Source organism: Oratosquilla oratoria, chromosome 21, assembly GCF_046742065.1.
Source record: "Oratosquilla oratoria isolate Oo_2021 chromosome 21, ASM4674206v1, whole genome shotgun sequence".
NCBI classification, from domain to species: Eukaryota; Metazoa; Arthropoda; class Malacostraca; order Stomatopoda; family Squillidae; genus Oratosquilla; species Oratosquilla oratoria.
Genome location: NC_134797.1, coordinates 24,274,172 through 24,289,102, shown reverse-complemented (window position 1 = coordinate 24,289,102; position 14,931 = coordinate 24,274,172). Strand labels below are relative to the sequence as shown.

The window sequence follows — 14,931 nt, the reverse complement described above, 5'->3', positions numbered from 1 at the left end:
GCTGTTCCTGCCCACAGAACAAAGGTAACTTGCTGCTTCGGTCGAAGTCAAAACAGCACGTAGTATAGTTTTCTCGTCCTAAGATGGAAAGGAATGGTTAAACATGATATACTGACGGGATTTTATCTTTATTGGAGAACGTGGTGCAACAAACGGGTAACGCCAAATTGTACAGACTTTGCTAAAAAGTTAGCTTAACCTCTTTTAAATCAGTCTTATAGAAAAGTCTGGTATTAAAACAAAATCGGCAAAGTTATACAATTTAAATTTAATAGTATTAATAATCTATATCTCGTTCATTCAACTTTCGCATTACAAAAAATGATAATCATGTAAACAGAAATGGCAGTTTGTAAAGTTCTGGAACATTCATGCTTGCTATACGTACGAACACACACACAATGACGCATCACTTATACGTACATCTGTACATAATGCTAACAGAATTATAATATCGCAGTACTTTAACCTTCCGCTTCTTCACAAAAGGCTCGGTCACCTGCGACAATCTCGTCACCAGCAACTTCTCGGCAGAATTAGTGAACGGGATACATCTCGATACAATCGTACTCCGTAGTGGAAACTACACCATTGAGGGTGAGTGTTTATCAGTTATCGTAATTTCTAGGTCACCATCATAGAAACCGATCCTTGTCGTAATCGGTTATCTGCCCTTTGTTTTACGTGATTGCCCTGCATCCAGGGAACATCGAGGCTTTGGACATCGTGCACCCGTTCAACCTCGCCGTGGATCGGATCTCTGGGTACGACATGACGTCACTTGAGGACCGGATCTTCCAAAAGAATTACTCCAATCATCAGGTCATCACAGGTACGTGTTGACACTATGGGAAATGTTTGGGATTTTGGGTATAACTTGAGCTCTGAAGAGCTGTGAATGCATTTGAACTGCATGGAGTAATTCAGCAGTTTGGTTTTCATATTAAATGTAATAGTTTAAAAGCAATACACAATTCGTGTTCCGCATGAGCAAAAGCTACCTATTTTAATCTGGTATCTTCTAATCGTAATTGTAAAGTCGGTTAAGGATTGGTATTCTAATAGCTTTTCTAACCCTTCAGCGAAAAACTTGTATGCTAACTTGGAAATGGAAGACATGAAAGTGCAAGGTCATCTCAACGGTGTCGGTACATCAGAGCTGATCATCAATGATCGTAACCTCGCTTACCATGTCAATTTGCTGGTCTTCAGTGATCTGGAAGTCGAGAAGATAAATGTATGGGGTGACTTCGACGAAATGGTTAGTAAATTGAAAGTTCGGTAACAAGTAAAAATGCCACCAAGTTGCATGTCGGAAGACCCTTTTACTCGTCTACAATCTTCCACTTGCACCACACAATACACGCAAAAATATAGTTCTGATCACAAAACGAGCACTTCGATCGACCTTCGCAGGCCACAGGAACTACTTTAAAAGTAATCAACCTCCGATCACTAGTTTTGAAATATCCCACCCTAGCCATACCCGTAAAAAAGTTTCTACCTTGAGTGACATGTGGGCCGATCCTATAGCCGTTTCAGTATAGAATATAGCCCCCGCCACGTCGGCTGCGTGTCGTAAGAGGCGACTAATGCCGATCCCCGGGCGGGGCTCTTGTTTCCCCGCACACGGCTTCCTCTTAGACTTCCTTTTCCACTCTTCCCTTCTCTTCCGCTTGCTGTCCCCTCCCTCCGACCTAAAAAAAAATTCTGGCGCTGAATGATCATTTTGGTCCCAGTGCCTGGCCGTCGGCCAAAAACTCATAAAATCAATCAACCTATAGCCGTTTCCAGTTATCTGGGGTTACCCGAGAGCCATGGTCTCCAGTAAAAGATCTAGAGCAGATCGGGACAATGTTCAATCCCCTATCCCCACCCCAGCTGGACTAGAAATCTAGTATTAGCTAATTCAAATACTTTCACATTTGGCCACAATAGACTTGAGTGAGGGGGTCCTTAACCTGAAGTCCATTGAACAATCCCCAGGGGAGGGGAGGGCAATTTAGAGCGAGGCGACAAACTGAAAGCTAGTGGTGGTTATTGGACTGCTCACAATTTTGTTGGTCTCCAGGAGGCTAAAGAACAGCAATACATAAGTATGGAAATGCGTAAGAAATTAGGTCGACCTCTGCTCTCAAGGAGCTAAAGGGTCGTACTAATTTGAAAAGTAATCTTCATAATCACGGTAGCTGATGCTAAACTATCTCGTTTACAATAGAGGGACCTGTAGTCTTTGATTAGGTTAATGAACAGAGGTCAGATTAACTAGTATTAACACCTGCTAGTCCTTCACCCAAGTCAAACTAGACTTGCTGTTATTAGCACGGCTTCTGGTCGAAAACTTCTCAATTGCCATGTTTCATAGTAATTCGGAATCTTGAAGCTTGTGTGTCTAGTTCCCTTGAACAAGTTTTTATTCAAAACTCACTCCTGTGGAATAGTTATCAGGATTTCGATAGAATAAAATTCCAATCATAAGAGCCGATTGTAGTAATGAAATTTGTTGGGCTTGAGGATTCCAGCGGTTTGATTGTTAGTGTTTCTATATGATCAACTGATTCACCTTACTATATCAATACTGAGCTGTTGACGTGAAGTTTCTACTTTTCTACTTTCAGATAAAGGACGGGAAACACGAGTTTCTTCTTCGTCATGGACATCAGATTCTTGAGGGTCCAAAGAACATAGGTCACCTTCATCTTATGAATGATGGACAGTGGGTTACGCCAGAAATCGAACAAGTGGAAGAAATCTATGATGAATACTACACAGTGAGGGATGGCGAGCAGAATACCCTTATGAGACAACGTGATTTAGACTTGTGCAGATCGATGACACCTGACTACGGGGAAGGGTGGCTCTTGGAAACTCTGGAATCCATTGGAAAGGACGTGAAGAATATAGAAGACTTGGGGAGTGGATGTACTTCCAACGACATTCAATGCATACAGTTCAGTTCCGGTGGTGAACTAAATTTAGAACTTCAGCCCAATAATTACATCAAATGTTTACTTAACGAGATGGCAGTAGAGGAGAGTTTGAAGAGAGATTTATTAGAAAAGAATGTGATAGATCTCTCAAAGAGAGAGCACTTGGGTACTGTGAGCAGAACCTTGCTTGATCTTGCATATAGGATATGGCTACGATATCTAGATTTAGTTTCTGAATCTGGCTGTTCTTATATACCCAAGAGTTTAAACCTTGGGTACCTGGAATTGTGCATGGACGTGAAATCGTGGCACGAACAAGAATTAAGAAATTACGAGAAGTTTGTCGACCACATGGAGGATCTTGTCGTCATTTACAAGGTGAAACTCTCTAATCCGATTTTGGCGGACACAAAAAGCAACACTAACGACCATGAAGAGATCATCCAGACTGTTGGTGACCTCGCAAAAGCGTTGCAGATTGAACTGCGATGCGTAATTGAGGACTGGAACAATACAGACGTCAAGAATACATCTAGTTTAACACCTGATGGGAATATTGCACAGATCTTGCTAGAGCACTGGACGGAAAAGTTGGAAGCCCATCGGTATGGCCTAAGAAAAACCATAAACGAGACGACGGGTGCAATTATGAACTACGCATCTTGTAATCCAGTGCATGATCACATAACTTTCTTACAGCGGTTCGTCACAGGTGAGTTGTCTTCCAAGTTTCTAAACTACATAGAGACAGTTGGGAAAACTTCAACGACAGACGTGCTTAATTCTAGAAGAAAACGTTCCTTAGTTGACCACACTGTAGATGATCATGATGAATACGAAAGTGGGAGACTGGGATGGGGTGTCGAAGGCGAGAAAGGATACTGGAATGACGTAGGACAGGCTAACGAGAATAGTGATGCAGCTATAGGTAGTTTTAGCTTTAACGTTGATTTCAAGAGTACTGTAGATTCCAGTCGTGTGAGTGAACATATGGGTAGTACTGGGGAAAAGACAAACCCTGATTTCACAGGAAAGATACCCAAGGAGTTCAACACACATGTCCAAACACTTGGCGGAGATCATTTGCCTAAAGGGTCGTCAAAGAAAAGCATCGGGAAGGGCGTTGTTGAATTTGAAGAGGAAAAGGAAAGTGCGCAATTTGAATCTCGTTATGGAATAGGTATGGATACTGCTAAAAATCTAGGATCCTTTGTCAATGAGATGGTGATCGGTAAAACAAAAAATGTTGACGGTTTTCATTCCACGCTTGCATTTCCTATGGTGTCATTGTCGGACCTGGGTGAAAGATATTCTCATGGGGATAATGTAGATCAGTCAGAAGGGAGTGGAGATTCTATGGAACAAGTTGGTATGGCAAATATCGAGGGACTAAATAAGGTAGGAAGTAGGCCTTGGGAGAGTAGAGTGGTCAAAGCCTCAAGCTATATGGAAAAACCTAGAGGGATAGGACTTGTCAATGAATATAGTCGGAAGTCAGGCACTGCTATGAAAGATGTGCCTATAGCATTGGGAAGCCTGAATAAAGTCCATTATTTGAAAAAGAGAAAAGAAAAGGGTCTAGATGCTAACAGACGTGTTAGCTTTCGTTTGCTGGTTGAGGACGACTATGATTTAGATGAAATAAAAAATGAAAGGGAGAGAACTCGCACGCGTAGAAAGAAAGAAAATGTTAATGCGGGACTTCCAGATCTAAAGGCCTCTTTATTGGAAATGGAAATGTATGATTTGCTGAAGGGCATTTCGAATAGGAGTACCTTATCAAGTAGCTTGGAAGAGGAAAGTCGCCAGAACAGACAAAATGCAATGTTAACGGATCTACACACAGTCGTCAAGAGAGAGTCCCCTATGGAAAATAGAGAAATAACATCACTTAAAGATGAAACGGTGCAATCTAATAACGGTGGCATTTTGAACACTGAACTTGAAGGTGCTTTTAGAATAGTTCCTCCCATGTCACGTGATACCATTTCAGAGTCTGAAGTGGATAGTCCACGTCCACCTCTTGGCGAAAGAAGGGAAGACGGCGAAAGGAAGGGATGTAAAGGGAACAAGAGCAAGGAAAGTGACGCATTGCCGTTTATTGGGGCTGGGCGAGATGGAGAGGCTAGTTGGAATATTAGCTCTGTGCTTGAGGAGGAGTTTGAAAAATCTCTTGCAGAACCTCCACAAGTTCAGGATGAAGGAAGTGGTGAAGTACCTGAGACATCCTCCTCGGTGGATCGAGAACTGGGGGGAAGCCTTTCAGCGGCCGATGTGTTAGGTAGAGGGCAAGGTAAAACGGGCGAACGACAACGCCAACGCGCAAAGCGAAAGCGTAAGCAAAATAAGAGAAAGGAAGAAACTAAAGTTTCAGAAGAGATGCTCCCAAGTTCTCTTGCCTCCGGCACAATCGTGAAGTCGACGACTGACTTGAACCAGCAATATGGTGACGTGGTAGGTTTGTTGGTTGTACCAGAGGAGGATTCAGAGGCGAGAATTGTGGGAAAGAAGAGTAAAAAGAAAAAGAAGAAAAACATAAAGGTACAGGGAAGATCGGTAGTAATTGAGTTTGAAGACCCTATGGTAGTGGATACCAACACTGACATGACAGAGACTGAATTGAAGAGGGTAACCCAGACGAAACCTGGCGATCTGGGTATTCTGACGGGACTAATGGGCGAGCCCCTTGCAGCTCTTGTGAAGACCACTACCATGGGTATAGATACATGGAAAGAGATCGAGTCGTTGAGCAAGCCATTAGGCAAACTAAATACAATCCCGATGAAGGAAGTGGCGACCGGCGAACTAGATGCGACCATTAAGGGAGACTTCGAGTTTCCGAGGATATCGACTGAAGTGGCAGGGGAAAACCCTAAGTCGTTGACGGAGTCTGCTGTAATGGCGGCGGGAGGATCTGATTGGATGACTCCGAGCGATCCCGGGTCACCGACAGTGACGATAGGACGGATGGAGAAGCCAGAGTCGAGGAGTACCACTATATTAGTGGGCGAACCCAAGACTTCGAAACCGGTAACAGAGCTAACGGACGAGTTAGATTCATGGGTGAACTCGGTGGAGCCAACGGAGAAGCCAGATTCTACAACAACGGTGACGGCAGGTAAGCCCAGTTCTACAACGATGACAAAGGGAGAGTCAAATTTCACAATGGAGAAAACAGGTGAGCCTGTTACAATGAGTGTTACGGGTGAGCTTGATATGACGACGACGACGACAGCGGGCGAGTCCGATACGACGACGACGACAATGGGCAAGCCCGATACGGCGACGACAATGGGCAAGCCCGATACGGCGACGACAATGGGCAAGCCCGATACGGCGACGACAATGGGCAAGCCCGATACGGCGACGACGACGCTGACAATGGGGAAGCCCGATACGGCGACGACGACACTGACAATGGGCAACCCCGATACGGCGACGACGACGATGACAATGGCCGAGCCCGATACGGCGAGGACGACGATGACAATGGGCAAACCCGATACGGCGACGAAGACGCTGACAATGGGCGAGCCCGATACGGCAACGACGACGCTGACAATGGGCGAGCCCGATACGGCAACGACGACGCTGACAATGGGCGAGCCCGATACGGCAACGACGACGCTGACAATGGGCGAGCCCGATACGGCGACGACGATGCTGACAATGGGCGAGCCCGATACGGCGACGACGATGCTGACAATGGGCGAGCCCGATACGGCGACGACGACGCTGACAATGGGCAAGCCCGATACGGCGACGACGACGCTGACAATGGGCAAGCCCGATACGGCGACGACGACGCTGACAATGGGCAAGCCCGATACGGCGACGAAGACGCTGACAATGGGCAAGCCCGATACGGCGATGAAGACGCTGACAATGGGCAAGCCCGATACGGCGATGAAGACGCTGACAATGGGCAAGCCCGATACGGCGGCGACGACGCTGACAATGGGCAAGCCCGATACGGCGACGACGACGCTGACAATGGGCAAGCCCGATACGGCGACGACGACGCTGACAATGGGCAAGCCCGATACGGCGACGACGACGCTGACAATGGGCAAGCCCGATACGGCGACGACGACGCTGACAATGGGCAAGCCCGATACGGCGACGACGACGCTGACAATGGGCAACCCCGATACGGCGACGACGACGCTAACAATGGGCAAACCCGATACGGCGACGACGACGCTAACAATGGGCAAACCCGATACGGCGACGACGACGCTGACAATGGGCGAGCCCGATACGGCGACGACGACGCTGACAATGGGAAAGCCCGATACGGCGACGACGACGCTGACAATGGGCGAGCCCGATACGGCGACGACGACGCTGACAATGGGAAAGCCCGATACGGCGACGACGACGCTGACAATGGGCGAGCCCGATACGGCGACGACGACGACAATGGGCGCGCCCGATACGGCGACGACGACAACAATGGGCGATCCCGATACGGCGACAACGACGACGACGACAATGGGCGAGCCCGATACGACGACGACGACAATGGGCGAGCCCGATACGACGACGACAACGACGACGACGACGACAATGGATGAGCCCGATACGGCGACGACAATGGGCGAGCCCGATACGGCGACGACAATGGGCGAGCCCGATACGGCGACGACAATGGGCGAGCCCGATACGGCGACGACAATGGGCGAGCCCGATGCGGCGACGACGACAATGGGCGAGCCCGATACGACGACGACGACGACAATGGGCGAGCCCGATACGACGACGACGACGACAATGGGCGAGCCCGATACGACGACGACGACAATGGGCGAGCCCGATACGACGACGACGACGACAATGGGCGAGCCCGATACGACGACGACGACGACAATGGGCGAGCCCGATACGACGACGACGACAATGGGCGAGCCCGATACGACGACGACGACAATGGGCGAGCCCGATACGACGACGACGACAATGGGCGAGCCCGATACGACGACGACGACAATGGGCGAGCCCGATACGACGACGACGACGACAATGGGCGAGCCCGATACGACGACGACGACGACAATGGGCGAGCCCGATACGACGACGACGACGACAATGGGCGAGCCCGATACGACGACGACGACAATGGGCGAGCCCGATACGACGACGACGACGACAATGGGCGAGCCCGATACGACGACGACGACGACAATGGGCGAGCCCGATACGACGACGACGACGACAATGGGCGAGCCCGATACGACGACGACGACGACAATGGGTGAGCCCGATACGACGACGACGACGACAATGGGTGAGCCCGATACGACGACGACGACGACAATGGGTGAGCCCGATACGACGACGACGACGACAATGGGTGAGCCCGATACGACGACGACGACGACAATGGGTGAGCCCGATACGACGACGACGACGACAATGGGTGAGCCCGATACGACGACGACGACGACAATGGGTGAGCCCGATACGACGACGACGACGACAATGGGTGAGCCCGATACGACGACGACGACGACAATGGGTGAGCCCGATACGACGACGACAATGGGTGAGCCCGATACGGCGACGACGACGACAATGGGCGAGCCCGATACGACGACGACAATGGGCGAGCCCGATACGACGACGACAATGGGCGAGCCCGATACGACGACGACGACAATGGGCGAGCCCGATACGACGACGACGACAATGGGCGAGCCCGATACGACGACGACAATGGGCGAGCCCGATACGGCGACGACGACGACAATGGGCGAGCCCGATACGGCGACGACGACGACAATGGGCGAGCCCGATACGGCGACGACGACGACAATGGGCGAGCCCGATACGGCGACGACGACGACAATGGGCGAGCCCGATACGGCGACGACGACGACAAGGGGCGAGCCCGATACGGCGACGACGACGACAATGGGCGAGCCCGATACGGCGACGACGACGACAATGGGCGAGCCCGATACGGCGACGACGACGACAATGGGCGAGCCCGATACGGCGACGACGACGACAATGGGCGAGCCCGATACGGCGACGACGACGACAATGGGCGAGCCCGATACGGCGACGACGACGACGACAGTGGGCGAGCCCGATACGGCGGCGACGACGACAATGGGCGAGCCCGATACGGCGGCGACGACGACAATGGGCGAGCCCGATACGGCGGCGACGACGACAATGGGCGAGCCCGATACGGCGGCGACGACGACAATGGGCGAGCCCGATACGGCGGCGACGACGACGATGGGCGAGCCCGATACGGCGACGACGACGACGATGGGCGAGCCCGATACGGCGACGACGACGACGACGACGATGGGCGAGCCCGATACGGCGACGACGACGACGATGGGCGAGCCCGATACGGCGACGACGACGATGGGCGAGCCCGATACGGCGACGACGACGACGATGGGCGAGCCCGATACGGCGACGACGATGGGCGAGCCCGATACAGCGACGACGACGACGATGGGCGAGCCCGAAACGACGACGACGACGACAATGGGCGAGCCCGATACGGCGACGACGACGACGACAATGGGCGAGCCCGATACGGTGACGACGACAATGGGTGAGCCCGATACGACGACGATGACGACAATGGGTGAACCCGATACGACGACGATGACAATGGGCGAGCCTGATACGATGACGACAATGGGCGAGCCTGATACGACGACGATGACGACAATGGGCGAGCCCGATACGACGACGATGACGACAATGGGCGAGCCCGATACGACGACGACAATGGGCGAGCCCGATACGGCGACGACGACGACAATGGGCGAGCCCGATACGGCGACGACGACGACAATGGGCGAGCCCGATACGGCGACGACGACGACAATGGGCGAGCCCGATACGGCGACGACGACGACAATGGGCGAGCCCGATACGGCGACGACGACGACAATGGGCGAGCCCGATACGGCGACGACGACGACAATGGGCGAGCCCGATACGGCGACGACGACGACAATGGGCGAGCCCGATACGGCGACGACGACGACAATGGGCGAGCCCGATACGGCGACGACGACGACAATGGGCGAGCCCGATACGGCGACGACGACGACGACAATGGGCGAGCCCGATACGACGACGATGACGACAATGGGCGAGCCCGATACGACGACGATGACGACAATGGGCGAGCCCGATACGACGACGATGACGACAATGGGCGAGCCCGATACGGCGACGACGACGACAATGGGCGAGCCCGATACGGCGACGACGACGACAATGGGCGAGCCCGATACGGCGACGACGACGACGACAATGGGCGAGCCCGATACGGCGACGACGACGACAATGGGCGAGCCCGATACGGCGACGACGACAAAGGGCGAGCCCGATACGGCGACGACGACGACAATGGGCGAGCCCGATACGGCGACGACGACGACAATGGGCGAGCACGATACGGCGACGACGACGACAATGGGCGAGCACGATGCGGCGACGACGACGACAATGGGCGAGCACGATGCGGCGACGACGACGACAATGGGCGAGCACGATGCGGCGACGACGACGACGACAATGGGCGAGCACGATACGGCGACGACGACGACGACAATGGGCGAGCACGATACGGCGACGACGACGACGACAATGGGCGAGCACGATGCGGCGACGACGACGACAATGGGCGAGCACGATGCGGCGACGACGACGACAATGGGCGAGCACGATGCGGCGACGACGACGACAATGGGCGAGCACGATGCGGCGACGACGACGACAATGGGCGAGCACGATGCGGCGACGACGACGGCAATGGGCGAGCACGATGCGGCGGCGGCGGCGGCGACGACGACGACGACAATGGGTGAGCCCGATATGGCGACGACGACGACAATGGGCGAGCCCGATACGGCGACGGCAATGGGCGAGTCCGATACGGCGACGACGACGACGGCAATGGGCGAGCCCAATACGGCGACGACGACGACGGCAATGGGCGAGCCCGATACGGCGACGACGACGACGGCAATGGGCGAGCCCGATACGGCGACGACGACGACGGCAATGGGCGAGCCCAATACGGCGACGACGACGACGGCAATGGGCGAGCCCGATACGGCGACGACGACGACGGCAATGGGCGAGCCCGATACGGCGACGACGACGACGGCAATGGGCGAGCCCAATACGGCGACGACGACGACGGCAATGGGCGAGCCCGATACGGCGACGACGACGACGGCAATGGGCGAGCCCGATACGGCTACGACAATGGGTGAGCCCGATACGGCGACGACGACGACAATAATGGGCGAGCCCGATACGGCGACGACTGCAATGGACGAGTCCGATATGACGACGACAGCAGTGGGCGAGTCCGATATGACGACGACAGCAGTGGGCGAGTCCGATATGACGACGACAGCAGCGGGCGAGCCCGATATGGCAACGACGACGACAGCGGCGGGCGAGCCCGATATGGCGGCGACAACAACGACGACGACGACAGTGGCGGGCGAGCCCGATATGGCGACGACGACAGCGGTGGGCGAGCCCGATATGGCGACGACGACGACAGCGGCGGGCGAGCCCGATATGGCGACGACGACGACAGCGGCGGGCGAGCCCGATATGGCGACGACGACGACAGCGGCGGGCGAGCCCGATATGGCGACGACGACGACAGCGGCGGGCGAGCCCGATATGACGATGACAGTTGAACCCAGTATGACGACAATGACGACGACGATGGCGGACGTGTATGATGTGACGGCGGAAGCGGACGCAGACGAGTTTGTGACGACAGAGGCGAGGACGATGGAGGCAGGGGCAGAGACTGAGGAGTTCGGTGTGACGACTGAGGTGGAGGCGGAGGAGTTCGGTGTGACGACTGAGGTGGAGGCGGACGAGTTCGGTGTGACGACAGAGGGGGAGACGGTCGAGTTCGGTGTGACGGACGCGTCAGAGGACAGGGACGAGTTTGATGTGACGGCGGAGAGGATGATGTCGGGCGAGTTTGATGTGACGGAAGAGACGGAGGGGTCGGGGGACACGGACGAGTTTGATGCGACGACGGAGACAATGATGTCGGGCGAGTTTGATGTGACGGAAGAGACGGAGGCGGACGAGTTTGATGTGACGCTGGAGACGGAAGAGGGCGAGTTTGATGTGGCACTGGAGATTGAGGCAGAAGAGTTTATGGCGCTGGAGACGGAGGCAGACGCGTTTGATGTGACGACCGAGGCTAAGGTCGACGAGTCTGATGCGACGACGAATCCTGAGGGGTACACGGACAAGATTGATGTGACGACGGAGGCGGACGAGGACAAGTTTGGTGTGACGGTGGAGAAAATGGTGACGGGCGAGTTTGATGTGACGGAAGAGACTGAGTTGAAGGCGGAAACGACGAAGGCGAGCGAATTTGATGTGATAGCGGAGACAGTGGCGGGGAGGTTTGATGTGACGGTAGAGGCGGAGGTGAAGTCGGAGACGACGGGGGTGGATGAGTTTGACGTGACGGCGACTACGGAGGCGAGCGAGATTGATGTGATGGCGGAGACGACGGAGGCAAGTGAGTTTGATGTGATGGCGGAGACGACAGAGGCGAGCGAGTTTGATGTGATGGCGGAGACGACAGAGGCGAGTGAGATTGATGTAATGGCGGAGACGACGGAGGCGAGTGAGATTGATGTGATGGAGGAGACGACGGAGGCGAGCGAGTTTGATGTGATGGCGGCGACGACGGAGGCGAGCGAGTTTGATGTGATGGCGGCGACGACGGAGGCGAGCGAGTTTGATGTGATGGCGGCGACGACGGAGGCGAGTGAATTTGACGTGACGGCGACGACGGAGGCGAGTGAATTTGACGTGACGGCGACGACGGAGGCGAGTGAATTTGACGTGACGGCGACGACGGAGGCGAGTGAATTTGACGTGACGGCGACGACGGAGGCGAGTGAATTTGACGTGACGGCGACGACGGAGGCGAGTGAATTTGACGTGACGGCGACGACGGAGGCGAGTGAATTTGACGTGACGGCGACGACGGAGGCGAGTGAATTTGACGTGACGGCGACGACGACAGAGGTGAGCGAGTTTGATGTGATGGCGGAGACGACGACGGAGGCGAGCGAGTTTGATGTGATGGCGGAGACGACGACGGAGGCGAGCGAGTTTGATGTGATGGCGGAGACGACGACGGAGGCGAGCGAGTTTGATGTGATGGCGGAGACGACGACGGAGGCGAGCGAGTTTGATGTGATGGCGGAGATCGAGCCGGAGCGGGGCGAATTCAATACAACGACAATGGACGCGGCCGACTATAATAAGACAAAATTTTCAACTTTGCTTTCGAAGTTGAATACGGGAGGGATTCCTACGAAAGGACACGTGCTCAATAGAATGTACAAAGTAGAGGGATTTCTGAGTACAGTCGTTGAAGCACACGAGAATATGTACAAAACTGCACACTTCCGGTATTCCGCTTTTGATATTCTAGTCAACAACTATCTGGAGAGAGTTCTCTCCATGCTGAGAAGAATAATTGAATGTCCGATTGACATGGCTCATCATTTGGAAGGAAAGTCCTCGAAATGGATACTAGAGTTTTCATCTGTTCTGAATGCCCTGGAACAGTATCCGAATTTGAGTCCCAGTCTTGAAGAAAAGATGGCAAAGGTCATCAACTTGGCCGAGAAAGCCCGAATGGTTCTCAAAGACCAGATGAATCGGGTCAAGAAATCGAATGTGTATGTTCAATGTTTTGAACTGGCTTTGTCATCGAAATGCCTGTTTTCTTTGGTTTCAAATTCAACAACCAGCAAATTGACCCCGGCAACCATTCACGAGACTGGGGCTACCGCAAATGCAGCTTCAGGGACTGAAACTTCCAGTGATGTAGCAGGTAATCTGAGCAAGGAATCTGGATATACAGGATCTTATTCAATGATTCCGAATTATTTACCAGAAGACGAATCTTCTGACACGCTTCCTCCAGATGACGAATATGCCCGGTCGTCGACGACGACGATGACGAAAATGACTACCTGGACCAGCGTAGAGACTTTGCCGTCGAATGTCCCCACATTACCATCGGTCACGCAATTGCCACAGTCGGTACAACCCTCACCGCCTCCTTCACCAACGCCACAGCTTCAGCCATTATTGCCACCAATGTTTTTCCCATTACCTCAGTCAGACTCTGTACTTGAAACTTCTGTAACTGAAAAAGACACTACTATAGAAAGACCGATTGAAGATGCACATACTCCAGGAAATGTAGACGTAGATGGTGAGACGGTGATCCGTTTTGAGGTTACTGATGGTTATAATAGTGGTACAACAGCCGTCGAAAGTTTACCGGGGGTACTTGATGCTAATTCGGGCCCATTGGGTAATGACCTAGTAGGTAGTTCTTACCAAGATAATATAGATAGGTGTTTAGAATACGTTAACTTGGTCGTAAAAGACTTCGGTTGTAAGAGGCTTCACTCTTGGAAAATGACCTCGCAAGAGAATAGAACACTTCTTGTGCTCGAGTCTCTTTTTACCGATGTATTACCCACTGCTCGCGAATTTGTTAGAAAATTAGACGAAAAAGCACAAGTAGAGTACTTGAAAGGGTTGCATTCGAATAAGGCTATTTCAGTACATCTCAAATTTGTCTTTTGCGAGTATCTGTTTAAAGTTTCCGCAGAATTTGGTACACTGGCGAAAGAAATTAGTTCGAGTACGGTTAAGTTCGAAACTTTTGAGGGAAGAAGTGGACCAAAACAAAAAAATTATTCGGAAACAAAAACTACCACCAATAACGCTGGGTATAAGGTAAACATTAAACCAGATAAAGAAATGCATACAAAGGAAATTTTATTTTCAGCCGAGGGAAGGAACAGGACAATTTCTGTCGGTAAGGTTAGGGACTCTGGACATGTTGAAGGACTAAACCAGAATTTATCAAAGACTTCTGTAGGTATTGTTGAAACTTGGGACAACTCTACCTTTTCGATTATCCCGTTGTCTGCAG

General features: G+C 52.7%; 2 protein-coding genes across 2 annotated transcripts in view; both read left to right on the top strand.

Moving 5' to 3' along the window:
* Nucleotides 1-342: 342 nt before the first annotated feature.
* The window catches only part of LOC143037034 (uncharacterized), a 37,380-nt gene continuing 22,791 nt past the window's right edge, over nt 343-14,931 (top strand). The window contains exons 1-5 of the mRNA XM_076205139.1: nt 343-352; nt 490-597; nt 704-832; nt 1,083-1,261; nt 2,619-3,642. Coding sequence (XP_076061254.1) covers nt 343-352; nt 490-597; nt 704-832; nt 1,083-1,261; nt 2,619-3,642 — 1,450 coding nt within the window. The remainder of the gene's footprint in view (nt 353-489; nt 598-703; nt 833-1,082; nt 1,262-2,618; nt 3,643-14,931) is intronic.
* On the top strand, nt 11,046-14,927 carry LOC143036649 (uncharacterized; the record flags this gene model as incomplete). Its single annotated transcript, XM_076204207.1, has 1 exon — nt 11,046-14,927. A coding segment is annotated over exon 1 (3,882 nt), but the record flags the coding sequence as incomplete, so codon positions are not given.